At 41.1% G+C, this 17,184-nt stretch overlaps 1 protein-coding gene across 1 annotated transcript; it reads right to left on the bottom strand.

Moving 5' to 3' along the window:
• Positions 1-322: 322 nt before the first annotated feature.
• Positions 323-7,044, bottom strand: OCSTAMP (osteoclast stimulatory transmembrane protein). The gene is made up of 3 exons (XM_063425904.1): positions 7,004-7,044; positions 5,268-6,318; positions 323-643 (listed from the first exon to the last, which is right to left on the bottom strand). The coding sequence occupies exons 1-3, from the start codon at positions 7,042-7,044 to the stop codon at positions 323-325; spliced, it is 1,413 nt and encodes a 470-aa protein (XP_063281974.1).
• Between the last annotated feature and the right edge of the window lie 10,140 nt (positions 7,045-17,184).

The following is a 17,184-nucleotide window of genomic DNA, read 5'->3' as shown; positions in this document are numbered from 1 at the left end:
GCCAGAGATACACACACACACTGTCAAACAGACACACCCACAGATACACACACACCCATTATCAAACAGACACACAGCCAGACATACACACACGCACAACCTCCTCTGGTGCTACCACCTGCGAGGATCTTTGTAGGCTCCCTTATAATAAAGAGCTTACTCTGATCATAGTAGCCAATGGTATCAGGTTTTCTTCTATTGTAAAGCACTCAGCATAAGAGCTCAATAAAATAACTGTTTAATAATAAATACATTAATATCCATAATGCCAACATTTACTCATCCGTATTCTACGAGATAAATCGTTGAGACCAATTTATCCTTACTCAAATGGAGCATTAGTTTGATACATATCATCCACAGCATGCTTGTGTATTATTTTTTCAAGGAGATACGAAACTCGTTCCTCCTCTCGTTTCGGGTAAAACAATGCCGACATTTTTCTGCGCAATCGATGTGCGTAGGCTTGCAAAAGTATCATGACGAACAAAAAACTGTAAATAAATCCAAAGGTGATTATGGCAGACACATTGGGAGGACTTGGACGTTGACAACATTTGGATTCAGCAAAATTCATTTTCCACAGATATTCCTGGTTTATTGCAATGTTACTCTCAATTATTAAGAAAGCCTTCACCGTAGCCTGGATAAAAATCAAAACAAAAAGTAAAAGCATGAGTTATCTCCTCTCTATCTATCTTTATAACAGCCTGCTTTACCCCCTCACTTTCCCATTTTATTTCACCCCACACTGAGTCAGACAATTGGGTCTGATACTCCTCATTGAGCTGCATTGAGAAGTCTCTGATTGGACAGCCACAGCAAGCCTGGGCGGGGCTAGAAGGGGAGGGCTTGCAAAGGTTTCAGACAAAATATCTGCAGCTTTTACAATCTCTTAGTTATACCCCAAAGAAAAAAATCACAATTATATGCATGCACGTTTTAATCTGGGGTATATTAAATGAATCCATCCCCTAACCAGAACATTGTTTACCCTTTTTTACGCTTCTTTACAGTTTTTTTTTACTTTTTCCTACATGCATGCAGTCTAATATGCCTTCACCGCACATTTCCATTTAATAATCTAGCCTAATGTTTGACCTTTCATCAACGTTCAGTTTTACTTGTGTACTTTTAAACTATTGAAACTCATTTTCTTATTTTGCCAATTTACACAATGGTTACCAGATTCCCTTTAAATGATATTTCTGTGTTTTTTGTGTTACTTAGTTATATATTAAGTAATGATAAATTTACTTTGAGTACACCTGGTATTTGGAGCCAGGGCCGGACTGGGAAAAAAATTAGGCCCAGGCATTTTTCAATCAGAGCGGCCCCCTAAGGGGGCGGGGCCAGAGAGGGTGTGTTTTGTCATCACTAATGACAAGCACGCCCCCTCTCAAAGTGAGCAAGTTGGTTCAATGCGCAGAGCCCCGCTGAAGAGCTCTGGCATTAGAAAAAGGCCCTGAATTTGTTCTGCGCAGCGCAAGCAAATTTAATAACATGCTTGCGCTGTGTTTGCTTTTAAATTGTCTCTGGTGTCTCCACAAGTGGGATACCAGAGGACAAAAGGGCCAGGAAAGTGTATGGTGCATGTGTTTGGAGCCTGCTTGAGGGATTGCGTGTGTGTAGAGTGTGGTGTGGTATTGTGTAAATAGGTCAATTTCATTTGTGTTTGTGGTGTAATATGTGTGGCTAGGGGCTGTAGAGAGTGTGTGTATAGGGAGCATAGTGTTATAGGGGATGTAGCGAGTGTGTGCATACGGGTTGAAGTGTGTGTGTATAGGTGATGTAGTGTGTGTAGGGGTTGTAGAGAGGGTGTGTTTAGAGAATGTTGTATGTGTTTGCTGACAAGGAATGTAGTGTGTGTGTAGGAGATCTACTGTGTAAAGGACCCAGAGTGTGTATAGGAGATTGTGTGTGTGTGTGTGTGTAGAGGATTAAGAGTGCATATAGGGTAAGGGATCTAGCGTGTATCTGGAGCGTAATGTGTGTAGTGGTGCAGTGTGAGGGGTGCTTTAGTGTGTGTGTATATATATATTTGGACATATTGTATGCGTGAGGGGTGCAGTGTGTGTGTATGTAAGAGGGGTGCTGTGTGTGAGGGTGTTTTTATGTGCCGTCACATTCTAGGTTTCTAATTTTCTTAGTCTGTTAACTCACTGAGGGTTATTTTATTTATATATATATATATATATATATATATATATATATACATATATATATATATATATAAATAAAATAACCCTCAGTGAGTTAACAGACAAATAAAATTAGAAAGAGCTCATATATATATATATATATATATATATATATGTGTGTGTGTGTGTGTGTGTGTGTGTGTGTGTGTGTGTGGGAGTGTGCTGTATATGTGTGAGCGAGGGTGCTGTGTGTGTCTGAGGGTGCTGTGTGTGTCTGAGGGTGCTGTGTGTGTGTGTCTGAGGGTGCTGTGTGTGTGTGTGAGGGTGCTGTGTGTGTCTGAGGGTGCTGTGTGTGTCTGGGGGTGCGGTGTGTCTGGGGGTGCTCTGTGTGTGTCTGGGGGTGCTGTGTGTGTGTGTCTGGGGGTGCTGTGTGTGTGTGTCTGGGGGTGCTGTGTGTGTGTGTCTGGGGGTGCTGTGTGTGTGTCTGAGGGTGCTGTGTGTGTTTGAGTGCGCTGTGTGTGTTTGAGTGTGCTGTGTATGTTTGGGTGCTGTGTGTGTGTCTGAGGGTGCTGTGTGTGTCTGAGGGCGCTGTGTGTGTTTGAGTGCGCTGTGTGTGTTTGAGTGCGCTGTGTGTGTTTGGCAACGCTTAGACCTCGCGAGAGGACCCGGCGGAGCTGCTGGCTAGAGCTCCGCCGGTCCTCTCGCCTGCCTTCCTACCTCACACCCTCTCCTGCCGGCGGCCGCCTGTCAGTGTCTCTGGGCCGGTGAGGGAGATCTTTGATCTCCCCACCGGCCCATGGAGATACACAGCAGGGCCGGTGCTTGGGTAGCGCTGGCCCTGCAGGGGCTGGCAGGGTAGATCCTGTGATCTCCCCTGCCGGCCTCGGCCCCACGGCCATCGCGGCCCACCGGGCATTTGCCCGGTATGCCCGATGGCCAGTCCGGGCCTGTTTGGAGCCACATACCCCCCCAATGCTTAATACTCTTGCGTATGTGCACCACAAACTACTTATCAGCATCTAAAGAGGCATAATCAGAGAGAGGAATAGACTTTTGACTGTGCCATCCCAAAAATGTATAAGCCACTTCCTTAAAATTGTTAGGGCTTCTCATAGGAAAACTGTTACTTCTCTGGAACTTATAAAATTGAATAAAACATAGAAAAGCACACATGATTTGTGCTATCCCTTATTTTATTTTTCTTTTTTTTCCTTATAATTGTCTTTGTGTTTTTTGTTAATAATAGGGTTTCAATACCTCAGTACCGCCCCTGTGCATCATGGCAAGTTTTTTATTTGATAAATCAAAAAGAGATGTTTGGTGTAGTGTATACTCACTATGCTCTTACTAGGATTTAATTTAACACTTTATTTTTAACATCAGTACTATTTAATTTGCCCCCCACATTTTAGCGTAGGACCCACCGATATTGGGGTACTTTGAAAGTAGTGGTGGGCTTAACAACATATGGCCATATGGTGGAACCAAATCCCCATATTTATTCTTAGATAGGCATTTTAGTAGCCATCTTTGTATTATATTTTTTGCAGTCTGAGTGCGCCGCAACAATTTATTTACCACTTCTAAAGATATCAGCAGACAGCTTGTTTTTCTGAGGCAAACAGCATGCAGATCTACAGCTTCAGGCTTGAATACAGTAAGATATTGCTATATTTATGGAGGCATGAGGGGCCCAGGGGCTAGATGGTGGTTTTAACTCTACAGGGTCAGGAATACATGTTTGTGTTCCTAACCCTATAGTGATCCTTTAAAAAAAAAATACAACCAACCTACTTTCGAAAAGTTACTACTGACACAAACTAACTGTACGCAACACATTTAACTGCGTCAGATTCATTTTATATATTATGCACATTCTAAGTTCAATCGTAATAAGAAGCAGCCACTGCTTAGACAAGTAATCAGATGAGTACAGACACAGTAATCTGTTTGATTAATTCCCCAATGATCCAGAATATATTTAAACTTTGTGAAATTGTTTCCCAATTTACTGTTGGCAATCTGTGTTTCTGTTTCTCAAATTCTCAAAGCAGCATGACCTATTCACACAAAACAACAAATGTTTTCTTGTTCGTATAACAAAGTAACATTTGGCCATTTACAGGGAAATGTGCTAAAAACCTGTGACCACTTGCGAATAAGGCACGTTGGATGTCGATGGGAGGTACTTTCTGTATTCATGATTCCTCTCGCTAAACTACCCACATTATGTAATATCGGTAAAAGCACCCTGGTTGGTAAGCCAACCAATCAGAGCGCTTTGGCAGTAAAGTCTTCAGAGAAGTGAGAATTAAATTAGAATCTTGGGGGTATCCATTAACTGTCAATGGTCCTCCCCCTGAATATTACATTAGGACCCCAGCTACTCCCACGGTGCATTTATTTATTTATTTTGTCTTTTGTTATTAGCACAATGTAAGTCTTTGAAACCAGTGGTGGAAGTAGGGTGTGAAATTGTCTTAGAAACCATTTTGTTTTTAATTAAACATCATGGATATTATGATATTTTGTTTTTAATTAAACATCATGGATATTCTGCAATTCATAGACATCTCTATAACTGGGTGAATTATTTTTCCATATGAAAATTGAGAATGAACTATGGCTAAAAAATTCACAGATATTATCACAAATATTAAGTCAAATATTATGTAGAAAATATACCAAAAATAATCATCCAAATACCAAGGAGCTGTATCCCTAGGCAGCCAAACTTATCAACTTATGATACTCCCTATGATTCGGTCTTATCCCCAGATTTATTCACAAAACCATGAAAATATATCTATAAAGCAAAAGGAAAGTGTTTTCTGATTGAGAAATGAGAGAGATTCTGTAGACGTTCATAAAATTCAACTCAGAGAAAGGAATATCTACATGACCATAATATGTGCCCAAAGTCCATGTTGCCCCATAAGGAACATGTTACTGAGCCTTCACAGAGGCAGATTTAGCTTTGATCTCCTTTGTATTTTGGACCCATAGCTGATGAGACATATTTTGATTATCACCCGATTTTGTATGTGTGTTTGTTCTGTTTGAGCATGAAAAGTTGTAACACATTCAACTGTAGATCTAAACGAGAATACTGAAAAATATACTTACGTCATATTTTATTTGAAGAGCAATAGGCATGGCCGGCAGATCACTGACCCAGGCTCCCACTGCCAGTGCAAATTGGTAAGCAATGTGGTCAGCAACGATAGTCAAAACAGTCAATAATATGAACAAAGAGAGTATCAAAAATTGTACCAGAGAAATGCAGATTTCTTCTCTTGAAAGCTTGACTCCTGTTGATCTTATTAGCCATTTGGAGGAACTAGGTAATAGACCTGAAGCATGTTTCTTCAAGGCTAATATTTTGAGCTGTTTTGTGATATACATGTTGTCAAATTCAAGGTCAGTTAAGTATCTTTGTAGATACCAAATGGCATTCCATAGAAGATATAGGCCAAGACACACAGCCAGAACCTTGTTGCAGGTCAATACACCATCCTTGAGTTGTGATTCAACACTCGTAAATTCCTCGTTTACATTTTCTGACAGTTTTATTATCTGACGCGAGATTATTGATTTATCAATGTTTGCATCAATCTTCATATCCCTAGTGGTTGTCGACAAACTTAAACGCACTACCTTATCTTTAAAGTCTGTTAACCTGCCAGTCATGTCTCTAACAATGTTTTGAAAGACATCCGTTGAGTTTAAAAGACTTTCTGAAGAATGTTGGGCGATGCATTTCATTGTGTGAAAAACGTTTTTCAGATTTATAACAATGTTTGGGATGATGTTGAACATTATCGCCACAAAGCTTGCAGACCATAGGAAATTACGACCTTGTTTGGTGCCAATGGAAGGCAGGATAATGCTTATTACACAACGAATGGGATGCACCAGGATAAGAAGGCAAAATTGAAAGATGACTACGATTATTGTCAGTATGATCACTGGTTGGGAGTCATATTCCAAATAGCTTGAGAACCACTTGTACATCAAGAGTCCGATTGTTAACGAAAGAAGCAAGCACTCTATAATGAGAATTAGAAGCTGTTTTCTGTTTGAAGGAACTGGGTTGGAATATGCTAAAAAAAAATCCTGCATGACACTTTTTATTCTTGGAATGAAACTCTTAAAAATGTAGTTCTGTCCTAAGAATCTGTGAAATAAATTTAGAAAATATTATACATACATGTCCCCCACGTAATATCACAGGCTCATGGCTGCCTTGTCACTTAATCGGTAAACCGACTCAGAGGCTGAATGCCTTGAGTGCAGTCCCAGAAACGGGATACCAAGAATGAACTATCCCTATCTATCTATCTATCTATCTGTCTGTCTATCTATCTGCCTGTCTGTCTTTCTATCTGTATGTCTGTCTGTCTGTCGGTCTCATTATCTGTGTCTGTCTGTGTTTGTCTGTCTCTCTCATTATCTGTGTCTGTCTGTGTTTGTCTGTCTATTTATCTGTCTGTCGGTCTCTCTCATTATCTGTGTCTGTCTCTGTTTGTCTGTCTATTTATCTGTCTGTCGGTCTCTCTCATTATCTGTGTCTGTCTGTGTTTGTCTGTCATTATCTGTCTGCATTAATCGTTTTGGTTGTTAGCTGGCTGTACCTGTCTGTCTGTCTATCTCATTATCTGTCTCTGTCTGCATTTATTTTGCTGTAGCTGTCTGTCTGTGTATATATCTCATTATCTGTCTGTATTTATCTTGCCGGTGGCCAGCTGGTTGTTCTTCTCTCTCTTTGTATCTTTCTGTTACCTACCTGTCCTTTTTCAGTTCATGAAAAAAATCTGACGACTTTCCATTGCAAAAACAATAATATTAATGAATAAACATACCTCTTATCGGAACTGTTTATTTCTGATGTATAGCCCGACATTCTTTGAGTTCATTAATACATTTATCCACTGTTTGCTCTTAGACAAGGATTAGAAGTGAGTAATCTTTAAATGAGAAACGCTTGACATTTCCCAAATCACTCTGTAACTGTGGGAGTGATCCTCCTACATCACTACACACGTTTTTAGTTAAGAAAAGAGGAAGTAATGTTACTGTTACGGATTTTAATTAATAAGAAAAAATCTTGCCGTCTCAGTAATTCAAAATTTAAAGAGGAACTCTATGTCCGAAAAATACATCTATTTTTGATTGCAAATAAATATTTGTTGCAAAATAATATGCATTTACTAACGTTTGTTCAAATATTTCTTTAAGGGACCCCGTAGAATAAGGAATTAAAATCTGTGTTCCTAACACTATACAAAGCCAGTCCCTAGTTTCTTTTCCCTAGCATGCAATCATTGCCTCCACCCCAGCGCAGTGGCGGAGCTAAAGTAGGGAGGGCTCTGATGCAAGAATTTATTGGGACCTTACAATGGCAAGGTAGATGCCCATCCGTCATGCAGCTCCTACAATGCTTTGCCACCTGGGGCTCTACCATTTTCCCATGCTTGTAAGGTTGTATTTAGCACTGAGCAGTGTTTGTGTGTTTGAATGTAACCATGTTTTTGTATGGAGTATGTCTGTGTGAATGCAGGGGTGTGGTTGTATATGTTGCTGGCGTTTGAATACAGAATGCATTTATGTGTAATGTTGGTTTTTGAATGCAAGGATGTGTTAATGTTTATTTTTGGTATTTAAAACAGAGGTGTGTTTTTATGTAGTGTTAAAGTTTGAATGCAGGGGTGTGTTTGTATGTAGTGTTAGCGTTTGAATGCTGAGATGTATGCACATATTCACGTACACTGCCAAACACTGTGATACAAATACACACACATACACACACACTCTAAAACACATGTAGATACACAGATATACACACTTACACTTAAATACCCTGAAACACATGCAGATATAGAGACACAAATATATTCATTGACACACATACACATACAGATGCACAGACTGACACAGATGAAGACAGATACACAACCTGACACACATGCAGATACACAGATACAAACACTGACACACCATGCAGATATGCATTTACACAGATACACACGCAGACACAAACAAATACCCAAACTGACACAGACAGATATATTGACCGAAATACTGACACAGACACATAAACTGATACACACTGACAGACATACTGACATGCACATAGACACACAAACACTGATAGACATACTGACACACACAAACAGACACGTACACTGTGAGACATATTGACACATACACAGACACACTGACACACACACTGACACACAGAGACACATATACTGACTGACATATGGACACACACACATACATACTGACACACACATTGCAGGAAAAATAAGGTGCGCTATGACTTTAAATAACTTAATAGTGTCCAATACAATAATAATTCTTAATATTATTGTTAAAAGTGCATGTGCAATGTGCAACACGTGAAGAAAATGGGGTAGCAAATCCACACTCACAATTTTAACGCCACTGGCGTGGATCACCCCTCAGGGCTATGCAAATATGTAAAACAAACACAAAAAAACAAAGATCATAGGGTAATATGTCTTTAAAACTAGAAGTATATGTAAGGGGGAAAATTCACACTTACAAAAGTAGAGCAGTAAAAGTCTGCTCTAACTATGATGGCAGAAGTCCTCTTATCTCAGGACTCAGAGACCTTTAGTATTCAGGACAGCAGACAAATCCTTCTGAAGCACTTTATTTGAATAAAGAATTTAAAAAGTAATTCACACCAAGTGATAAAATGTATAAAATTAGCTTCTAAGTCACCAGTCCAAATGATTCTCCTCGTCCAGCGGTCACGATATGTGCTGTTTGTATCCGCCGGTTGATAAGTATTATCACCTCGAGTCAATACTTCTGGGTTTCGGAGCGATCACGTGGTGACGTCGTGCGTGATGACGCGTTTCGCCAGATTGGCTTCCTCAGATCAGAGGAAGCCAATCTGGCGAAACGCGTCATCACGCAGACTTTTACTGCTCTACTTTTGTAAGTGTGAATTTTTCCCCTTACATATACTTCTAGTTTTAAAGACATATTACCCTATGATCTTTTTTTTTTTTGTGTTTGTTTTACATATTTGCATAGCCCTGAGGGGTGATCCACGCCAGTGGCGTTAAAATTGTGAGTGTGGATTTGCTACCCCATTTTCTTCACGTGTTGCACATTGCACATGCACTTTTAACAATAATATTAAGAATTATTATTGTATTGGACACTATTAAGTTATTTAAAGTCATAGCGCACCTTATTTTTCCTGCAATGTATGTATAGTGGTGTTTTTTGAGCTATTTTACACTTTAAGGTGCAGCTTTTTATTATTGCTTCACTTGTAATAAGTAAATATTTGTGTTCACTATCACTAAATATATAGCGCCTACTGTTTGCCTGTAGATATTTCTTTTATACTGACACACACAGACACTAACACAGACAGACATACTGACACACACAGTCACATATACTGACAGACAACAAAAATAATGGGTAAGTGAGAATAACAAAGTGCAAATAAGTGGAGGCCAGCAACTGAAAACCGGGAAACACTCCCTGTATACCTCCAATAGAACCAAGTGCAAGCAAACTGTATAAACCAAAAGTGAAAGGTTGTTATAGTTACCAAAATGCAGAGTTAAGAATCAAACTCACATGGGAAAGAGAAAGAGAAATCACAGTGCAAACTTTAATACACACAAAATATTAAAAGAAAAAAAAGTAGGAACGCTCACAAAAGTAATGGCACAATTGAAATAAATCAATATTTGCACAAGCGCTTATTGCCTCAATGTGGGGTTAGTCCCCAGGAACAACAGTCAGCAGTATAAGTCTCTGTGCCTCAACAGGGCTTGCTCCGCATGCCGTCAAAGATCAGGAACCAGGGAGTCAGTCTTCAAATCATTCTATACTGGAGTCCTTCCGGGGGTGACTATCTGCTCAACGCGTTTCGTCTTGCTTCAGACTTCCTCAGGAGCTTGTTCTGTCTTCATTTTCCGGCATTTAAATATGCCTAGCCACGTCCATGCGCAGTGTCTGCACATGCGCGTCGACGTAACGGCGTGATGACTTTGGAACGCAAGCAAACTTTATTGCTGCTACATAATATGTCCACATATCTGGCTTGTCAAGCTGGTATATAAAATACAATACGAAAAAAATATAAGAAAAAATATATATTAAAAAATATATATTAAAATATTATGTATGTATGTAGAATATATATGTGGATGAGACATAAAAAGGAATATCACACCAAAGAACTATTATATAGTACATATAATACGGTTTACAAAGTAAAATCAGGGTGATTAGTCTAAAACATAATATAACAAGTATATATCTAAAACATACAACAAGTATAAATGGATTGATTCCATTGGAATTTTTAGCTCTTTTATAAATAAAAAAATTTAATATATTTTTCACATCTTTTTATATATATTTTGAGTATTTGTATCTTTTAATGATTTATACTAATGTATTCCCGAGATGTATCACCTATTCCTAAAATACTAATTGTCTTTTTTCTTCTTTTCATACAATCTTTAGGTCAATAGATTATGTAATCAATACTGCTTTTCATTATTGCCCCCCCCCCCTTTTTTTTTTTATATAAACCTGTTTTATATATACTTGTTGTATGTTTTCAAAGCATGAGCTACCTGATGGGTCTCCTTAGTGTGCAGCGGGTCCATGGAGCTGCTAAAATAAATTGAGGGCACGGGGCAGCTGCTTTGAGGCCCCCCAGGAGTAACTGGACCTGGGGTACTTCCCCGTTTCCCCGACGTTAAAGACGGCCCTGGTTTGCAGTACAATTTAAAATTAAAACAATATATTTACCTTCTCTCCAGTGCCAAGTCTCCATCAGCACTGTCATCTGTACTCGTGACGTCAGGGTATGCCTGGTTATGAGAATAACTGCAGTGTTTTTTGAAGACTAGAAAACTTTTATTATTAAAAGGAGACTTAAGTCACCCAGACCACTTCATCTGAACGAACTGGCGTGGGTGCAGTGGTTCTGTACGTTTAACTCTTCAAACCTATGAGCAACATTGAACTGGGCCGTCGCCGAAAGAGGCCACGTCTTCTCGATGACATCACAGAAGTTGGAGAGGTGAGTAGCACCAAAGGAGTCTCGGCGCTTGAGAGAGTTAAGTAAATCTTTTCTTTTATCCTTTTGTATTGCAAATGGGTGTGGGACGACCAATATATAACTAATGACAGGGGCACTATAGTTTTAATATTTCTAAGATTTTAAGGTTTATATTCCTATCCTATCGGGTTCCTTTGAACTTTCAAAAAATAAAAAAAAGGCTGCAGGGCCAGATTATTTGCACCATAACTACTTCAGGTAGATAACGTTGTTGTAGTGCGTAGAATAACTCTTTAAAGTGATGGTATCAATACAGGGGTGTTTTTTGCTTGTTTTTTGTTGTGCAAATACTACGTGTATAGAATTGAATGGTTTAGTCCTAGAAATGGCTTTTTTCTTCTGCTTGTGTGTGTTATATTTAGTGATGTCCCGAACAGTTCGCCGGGAACCGTTCGCTGGCGAACATAGCGTGTTCGCAGTCGCGAACATGCGCGATGTTCGGTCCACCCCCTATTCGTCATGGAGGTGGGAGGGTCTGGGAGGGAGGGTCTGCTGCTGATTGGCTGGAATGTGTCTGCTGACTGTGAGGTACAGGGTCAAAGTTTACTCAATGATGACGAAGAGGGGGCGGACGGAACATCGCGCGTGTTCGCGATCGCGAACACGCTATGTTCGCCGGCGAACTGTTCGGGACATCACTAGTTATATTGTTAGTTTCTGCTTTCGTGCCTACAAGTCATATGATCTTGTACATAAACCGTGAGCTGTAGAGAGCTGACTTGCGAAATGAAGGTTAACGTTTCTTGGGTATTTTAGCCATAAGTTAAAGTCAGTTGTCAGCACAAAACATCTTATACTTCAGCGAATAGACGTCCAGGAAATGTGTCTATAATGTACTAAATATACCACCTCACTCGCATTTTCAGAGGCACGGCTTTTTTTCAGAACACAGTGTTATGCATTCAGTTTTTTTCTTTTATTGTGGTGGAGCTCAGCATATTACTGTGAGTTTTATTGTTTTGGAGCTCTGTGATACAATCACAATGCTGCATGTTACTGTGAGTTTTCTTGCTGTGAACCTCTGTGATACACACTCAGAACAGGTACAAGACTATTTTGGGCCCTAGGCAAGACCAGCTTCACCCCCAAAATGTATTTGATCCAATTTGTGTGTCTTTCTCCCCCAACTCCTTTGTGTGTCTATTTTTCCCTTTTTCACAGTCCCTCTGTGGGTCTCTTTCGCCCCCAATCCCTTTGTGTGTCTATTTTCCTCAACCCCTTTGTGTGTCTCTTTCTCCTCCTCAGCCCCTGTGTGTCTCTTTCTCACCCAATCCATCTGTGTGTCTTCCACCCCAGCCCCTATGTGTGTCTCTTTCCACCCAGCCACTTTGTGTGGCTCTTTGTCCCCACTAAGCCCCTGTGTGTGTCATTTTGTTCCCAAACCCTTTGTGTGTCTCTTTCTCCCCAGCTAGTTTTTGTGTCTATTTTCCCCCCAGCTCCTCTGTGTGTCTCTTTGTCCTCCAGTCCCTGTGTATGTGTCACTTTTTCCCCCCAAGCCCATTTGTGTCTCTTTTTCCCCCAGCCCCTTGTGTACCCCTTTCCCCCCCTCAGGCATATATGCACCTCTTTGTCCCCCCCAGGTCACTTGTGGTCTCTCCCCTTGGTGGCTGCTCACCTCCCTCTATGTAGCGTGGCAAGCTACTGACCACAGTGGAGGATCTTCTGTTTCATCTCCCCAGTCTGACAGGAAGCTGTTTTGTGCTCTTAGTGTGTCACGATTTGGGGAACCCAACACGCTAACAGACACACACACAGAAAGTGTGCAGTACCGGTCCTTAGAGTGGCCGGGCTAAGCACACACAGAATAGTCAGGAGACAAGCCGAGTAAGGGGAACCAGAAAACAGAATAACGAGAAACAAGCCGAGGTCAAAGGGTAGGAGAAAGTCACAAAGTCAGATAAACAAGCCAGAGAGTACGTAACCAGAAAGCACACGTTCAGAATCAATACTATAAAGCAAAGACCACAACAGGGCACTGAGAGACAGGAAAGGTAAGTATAAATATCCTTGCCTTAATTCTGATTGGATAACTTCCAATCAGAATTAACAAACACACGTGGGGGGTATCTATACCCCCCACTGTGATTGTTGCACTGTCGCTTTAACGCCGGGTCATGTGAGTGACCCCGGCGTACTGATATGGGTGCCGGCTCCCAGCGTGCAGCGTTAGACATGCTGCCGCTGGGGGGAGGAGGAGGAGAGGACGCGAGCGGCGTGTCAAGAGGAGCGGATGCCGCTCGCCGACCGGTAAGAGGAGGGGGGACCGCGGGTAGCGACGGACCGTGGGTGAGTGCTGCGAGAGGATTGCAGCCTCCCCTCACCGCTGCCCGCGGAGCCCTGACATAGTGAGCACTTCCTGTTTGACCAGGGAGAGAATACAGAAGATCCTCCACTGCGGTCCGTGTCTCAGCCAAGCTACATACAGTGACTGGCAGGAGGAGAGCGCTCCCTTCCTGTCGGTCACCAGAACATTGCGCCCTAGGCGACTGCCTAATTTGCCTGGCTCTGTACACTGGCCCTGTACACACACACCACATTACTATGATGTTTAATGTTCTGGAGCTCTGTGAGGGACTTATACAAACAGCACATTACTGTGAGATTTATTGCTGTGGAACTCTGTGATACCTCAAATGCTGCACATTGCAATTGCACGTTTCTGTGAGTTTTATTGCTGTGGAGCTTTATGATACCTCATATGCTGCACATTGCAATTGCACGTTTCTGTGAGTTTTATTGCTGTGGAGCTTTATGATACCTCAAATGCTGCACACTGCAATTGCACGTTTCTGTGAGTTTTATTGCTGTGGAGCTCTGTGATGCACAAATTCACACTGTGCATACTGTGAGTTTACTGCTTTGGAGCTCTGTGAAACATTTATAAGCACTGCACATTACTGTGAGCTGTATTCCTGTTTAACTCAAATGTCCATTCACACTGTAATATCATCATATATTCTGCACGTTACCATAAATATTATTGAAGATCTGCAGATAAAGATATTTTCATCCGCCTCTCACAGTGCTGTGAATACCTCACTTATATACAATACACAGCTGCTAGGTTTATTTCCATGGAGCTGTGTGATACACACATTCTATCTGTCTGTCTGCCTGTCTGACTGTCTGTGTCTGAATCTATTTATCTGTCTGTCTGTCTGTCTGTCTGACTGTCTGTGTCTGAATCTATTTATCTGTCTGTCTGTCTGACTGTCTGCCTGTCTGTGTCTGAATCTATTTATCTGTCTGTCTGTGTCTGAATCTATCTATTTATCTGTCTGTCTGTCTGTCTCTATCTATTTCTCTATCTATGTATCTCCCTATTATCTTGTCAATCAGACTTGGGATACTGGGATACATATTAGCTTCAATATTACACAAAAATGTACATTGATATTTGATGAAGTTATTCTGCCACCTTGTGGGCAAAGAGCATATTGTTATATAAATATTTTTTTTTATCATTCTTATTTCTGAATTAGAACAACTGCTTTACTTGCAGAGAGAGACAATTGCAATTTTAAAAATAAAACATTGTTACTTTCAATTTGGAAATCTACATGACAAAGGTCCCTATATATGAGCAAGTAATATACTTGAGATGTGTGTTAAGTCACACATGGTTCATTATCTAATATGCTGGGAATGAGAATGCATTGCTCTTGATTAAAGCAGCCATTACAAAATGTGTTAAAAATAAGTAAATAAATAATTAATGTCAAGATTAATATCTGAGTGTCCCAGATTTCTCCAGGAATTTGGCCCTTCTTGCTTGACTGACTGCCTTCATTAATTGAAACCAGGAACTGGCTGAAATCTCTCAGCCAATCCATGGCCTACTATTGCAGAGAAGTCCGTACCACAATTGGCTTGTCACTCGATGCTCAGTCTAATCAGTTCCAGGAACTGGCTGAAATCTCTCAGCCAATCCATGGCCTACTATTGTAGAGAGGTCCATACCACAATTGGCTTGTCATTCGATGCTCAATCTAATCAGTTCCAGGAATTGGCTGAAATCTCTCAGTCAATCCATGGCCTACTATTGCAGAGAAGTCCGTACCACAATTGGCTTGTCATTCGATGCTCAATCTAATCAGTTCCAGGAACTGGCTGAAATCTCTCAGCCAATCCATGGCCTACTATTGCAGAGAGGTCCATACCACAATTGGCTTGTCATTCGATGCTCAATCTAATCAGTTCCAGGAATTGGCTGAAATCTCTCAGTCAATCCATGGCCTACTATTGCAGAGAAGTCCGTACCACAATTGGCTTGTCATTCGATGCTCAATCTAATCAGTTCCAGGAATTGGCTGAAATCTCTCAGCCAATCCATGGCCTACTATTGCAGAGAAGTCCATACCACAATTGGCTTGTCATTCGATGCTCAATCTAATCAGTTCCAGGAATTGGCTGAAATCTCTCAGCCAATCCATGGCCTACTATTGCAGAGAAGTCCGTACCACAATTGGCTTGTCATTCGATGCTCAATCTAATCAGTTCCAGGAACTGGCTGAAATCTCTCAGCCAATCCATGGCCTACTATTGCAGAGAGGTCCGTACCACAATTGGCTTGTCATTCAATGCTCAGTCTAATCAGTCAATTCACGGGTAGATGATTAGGGTAACTCACTAAAGTTGAAATATTGACCATAGATCAGAGCGATCTATAATATTAATAAGACCTTGGGCAAAGCATTTTCTTGGCCCCTGCTGGACCCTGCCTCCCCACTCCGTGGCATGCAGCCACGCATCTCACCCTAAGGCAGTGGGGGAACTAAAGTAGAGAGGAAAATGGAAATCTGCCATCAACCTTTGTCCAATCCCAGCAGCCATCACAAATAATGTCTGTTTTTGTTGCAGAGACTAAGGGCAAGCAGCAAGGGGGGGAGGATAATAAATTAACTCCTTCCTGACCAATGACGGAATTATTCTATCATGGTTATCCCAGCCTTAAGGACCCATGACAGAATAATTTGCAAGCGACATTTTAACATCAGGGACTGATCCCCTGCTTGTAATTGGGGAGCTCAAGGTATCAGTCAATACCTCTGGTACCCCTCTGTCAGCTGGGGCCAGAATTAGTGTCCCCACATTGACAGGTAAGCTGACTCATGTGCTCAGCCAAAGTGAGCAGTGCATACAGACATTTAAAGTACTGAGTGTTCCATCTGACAGGAGGAGATTTGAAGCGGTCTGTATTTTTTACAATAAATTTTAATTTATATATGTATATGTTACATCAAATTAAAGTCATTTTTGTCCTTTAAAAAAAAAAAGCATAAAATATGTGTTGTTGCAGAATTATTCAATAATCTGAAATATAAGCTAAGTTGGAGACATTTTCCAGCTTTTTTTTATTTTTTGCCTAAAATTTGCCATTTTGATTTCAATTCAGTAGAATTCAGAGTTTATAGAATAAATAATAATGTTTGTTCTGACACAATTGGCTGGGCCTCACCGGTAATTGCTATGGAAGAGTTTGCCGAGCTAAGTGATGTAGAAATCAATTTAAAACACTTTTAGTATCATGTAATTTCCAGTCCAGGGTGACATCACACTTTCCTACGTAATCAGCGCTGTATCTTCCGCGAGGCTAAGAAGGCATTTACCTTTGGCGGCACTTTACAGGGGGAGGCAAAAAATGCCGCCCCCAAATGCCCAGGCAAATCCCTTGTTAGCCTCGTTTTAAGGGGGCCCAAGAGCTGGCCAGCTGGCCACCTTTGGGCCCCCTGAGGAATGCGGACAGTTCTGTCCCAGGCGGTCGGGTGCGCAAAGCATGCAGTGAGGGTGGTGAGCTCTTCCTGCTCAGCTCCCTCGCGCGCCCTAGAGTAATGCAGGGAGCCGGAATATGACGTCACTCCGACTCCCGGCATTACTCTGTGACGCGCGAGGGAACTGAGCAGGAAGATCTTA

This window comes from Pelobates fuscus, chromosome 6 (assembly GCF_036172605.1).
Source record: "Pelobates fuscus isolate aPelFus1 chromosome 6, aPelFus1.pri, whole genome shotgun sequence".
In the NCBI taxonomy this organism is placed as follows: Eukaryota; Metazoa; Chordata; class Amphibia; order Anura; family Pelobatidae; genus Pelobates; species Pelobates fuscus.
The sequence above is the reverse complement of the archived record's forward strand: the minus strand, read 5'-3'. Positions and strand labels throughout refer to the sequence as shown.

What these genes read in the sequence shown, in the direction of transcription:
- OCSTAMP (XM_063425904.1), bottom strand. Translation starts at nt 7,044, where the DNA reads ATGTCGGGCTATACATCAGAAATAAACAGTTCCGATAAGAG. An exon ending in ATAAACAGTTCCGATAAGAG is followed by an intron (nt 6,319 to 7,003) that starts GTATGTTTATTC and finishes TTTATTTCACAG; the next exon opens with ATTCTTAGGACAGAACTACA. An exon ending in CTCTTCAAATAAAATATGAC is followed by an intron (nt 644 to 5,267) that starts GTAAGTATATTT and finishes ATTTTTATCCAG; the next exon opens with GCTACGGTGAAGGCTTTCTT.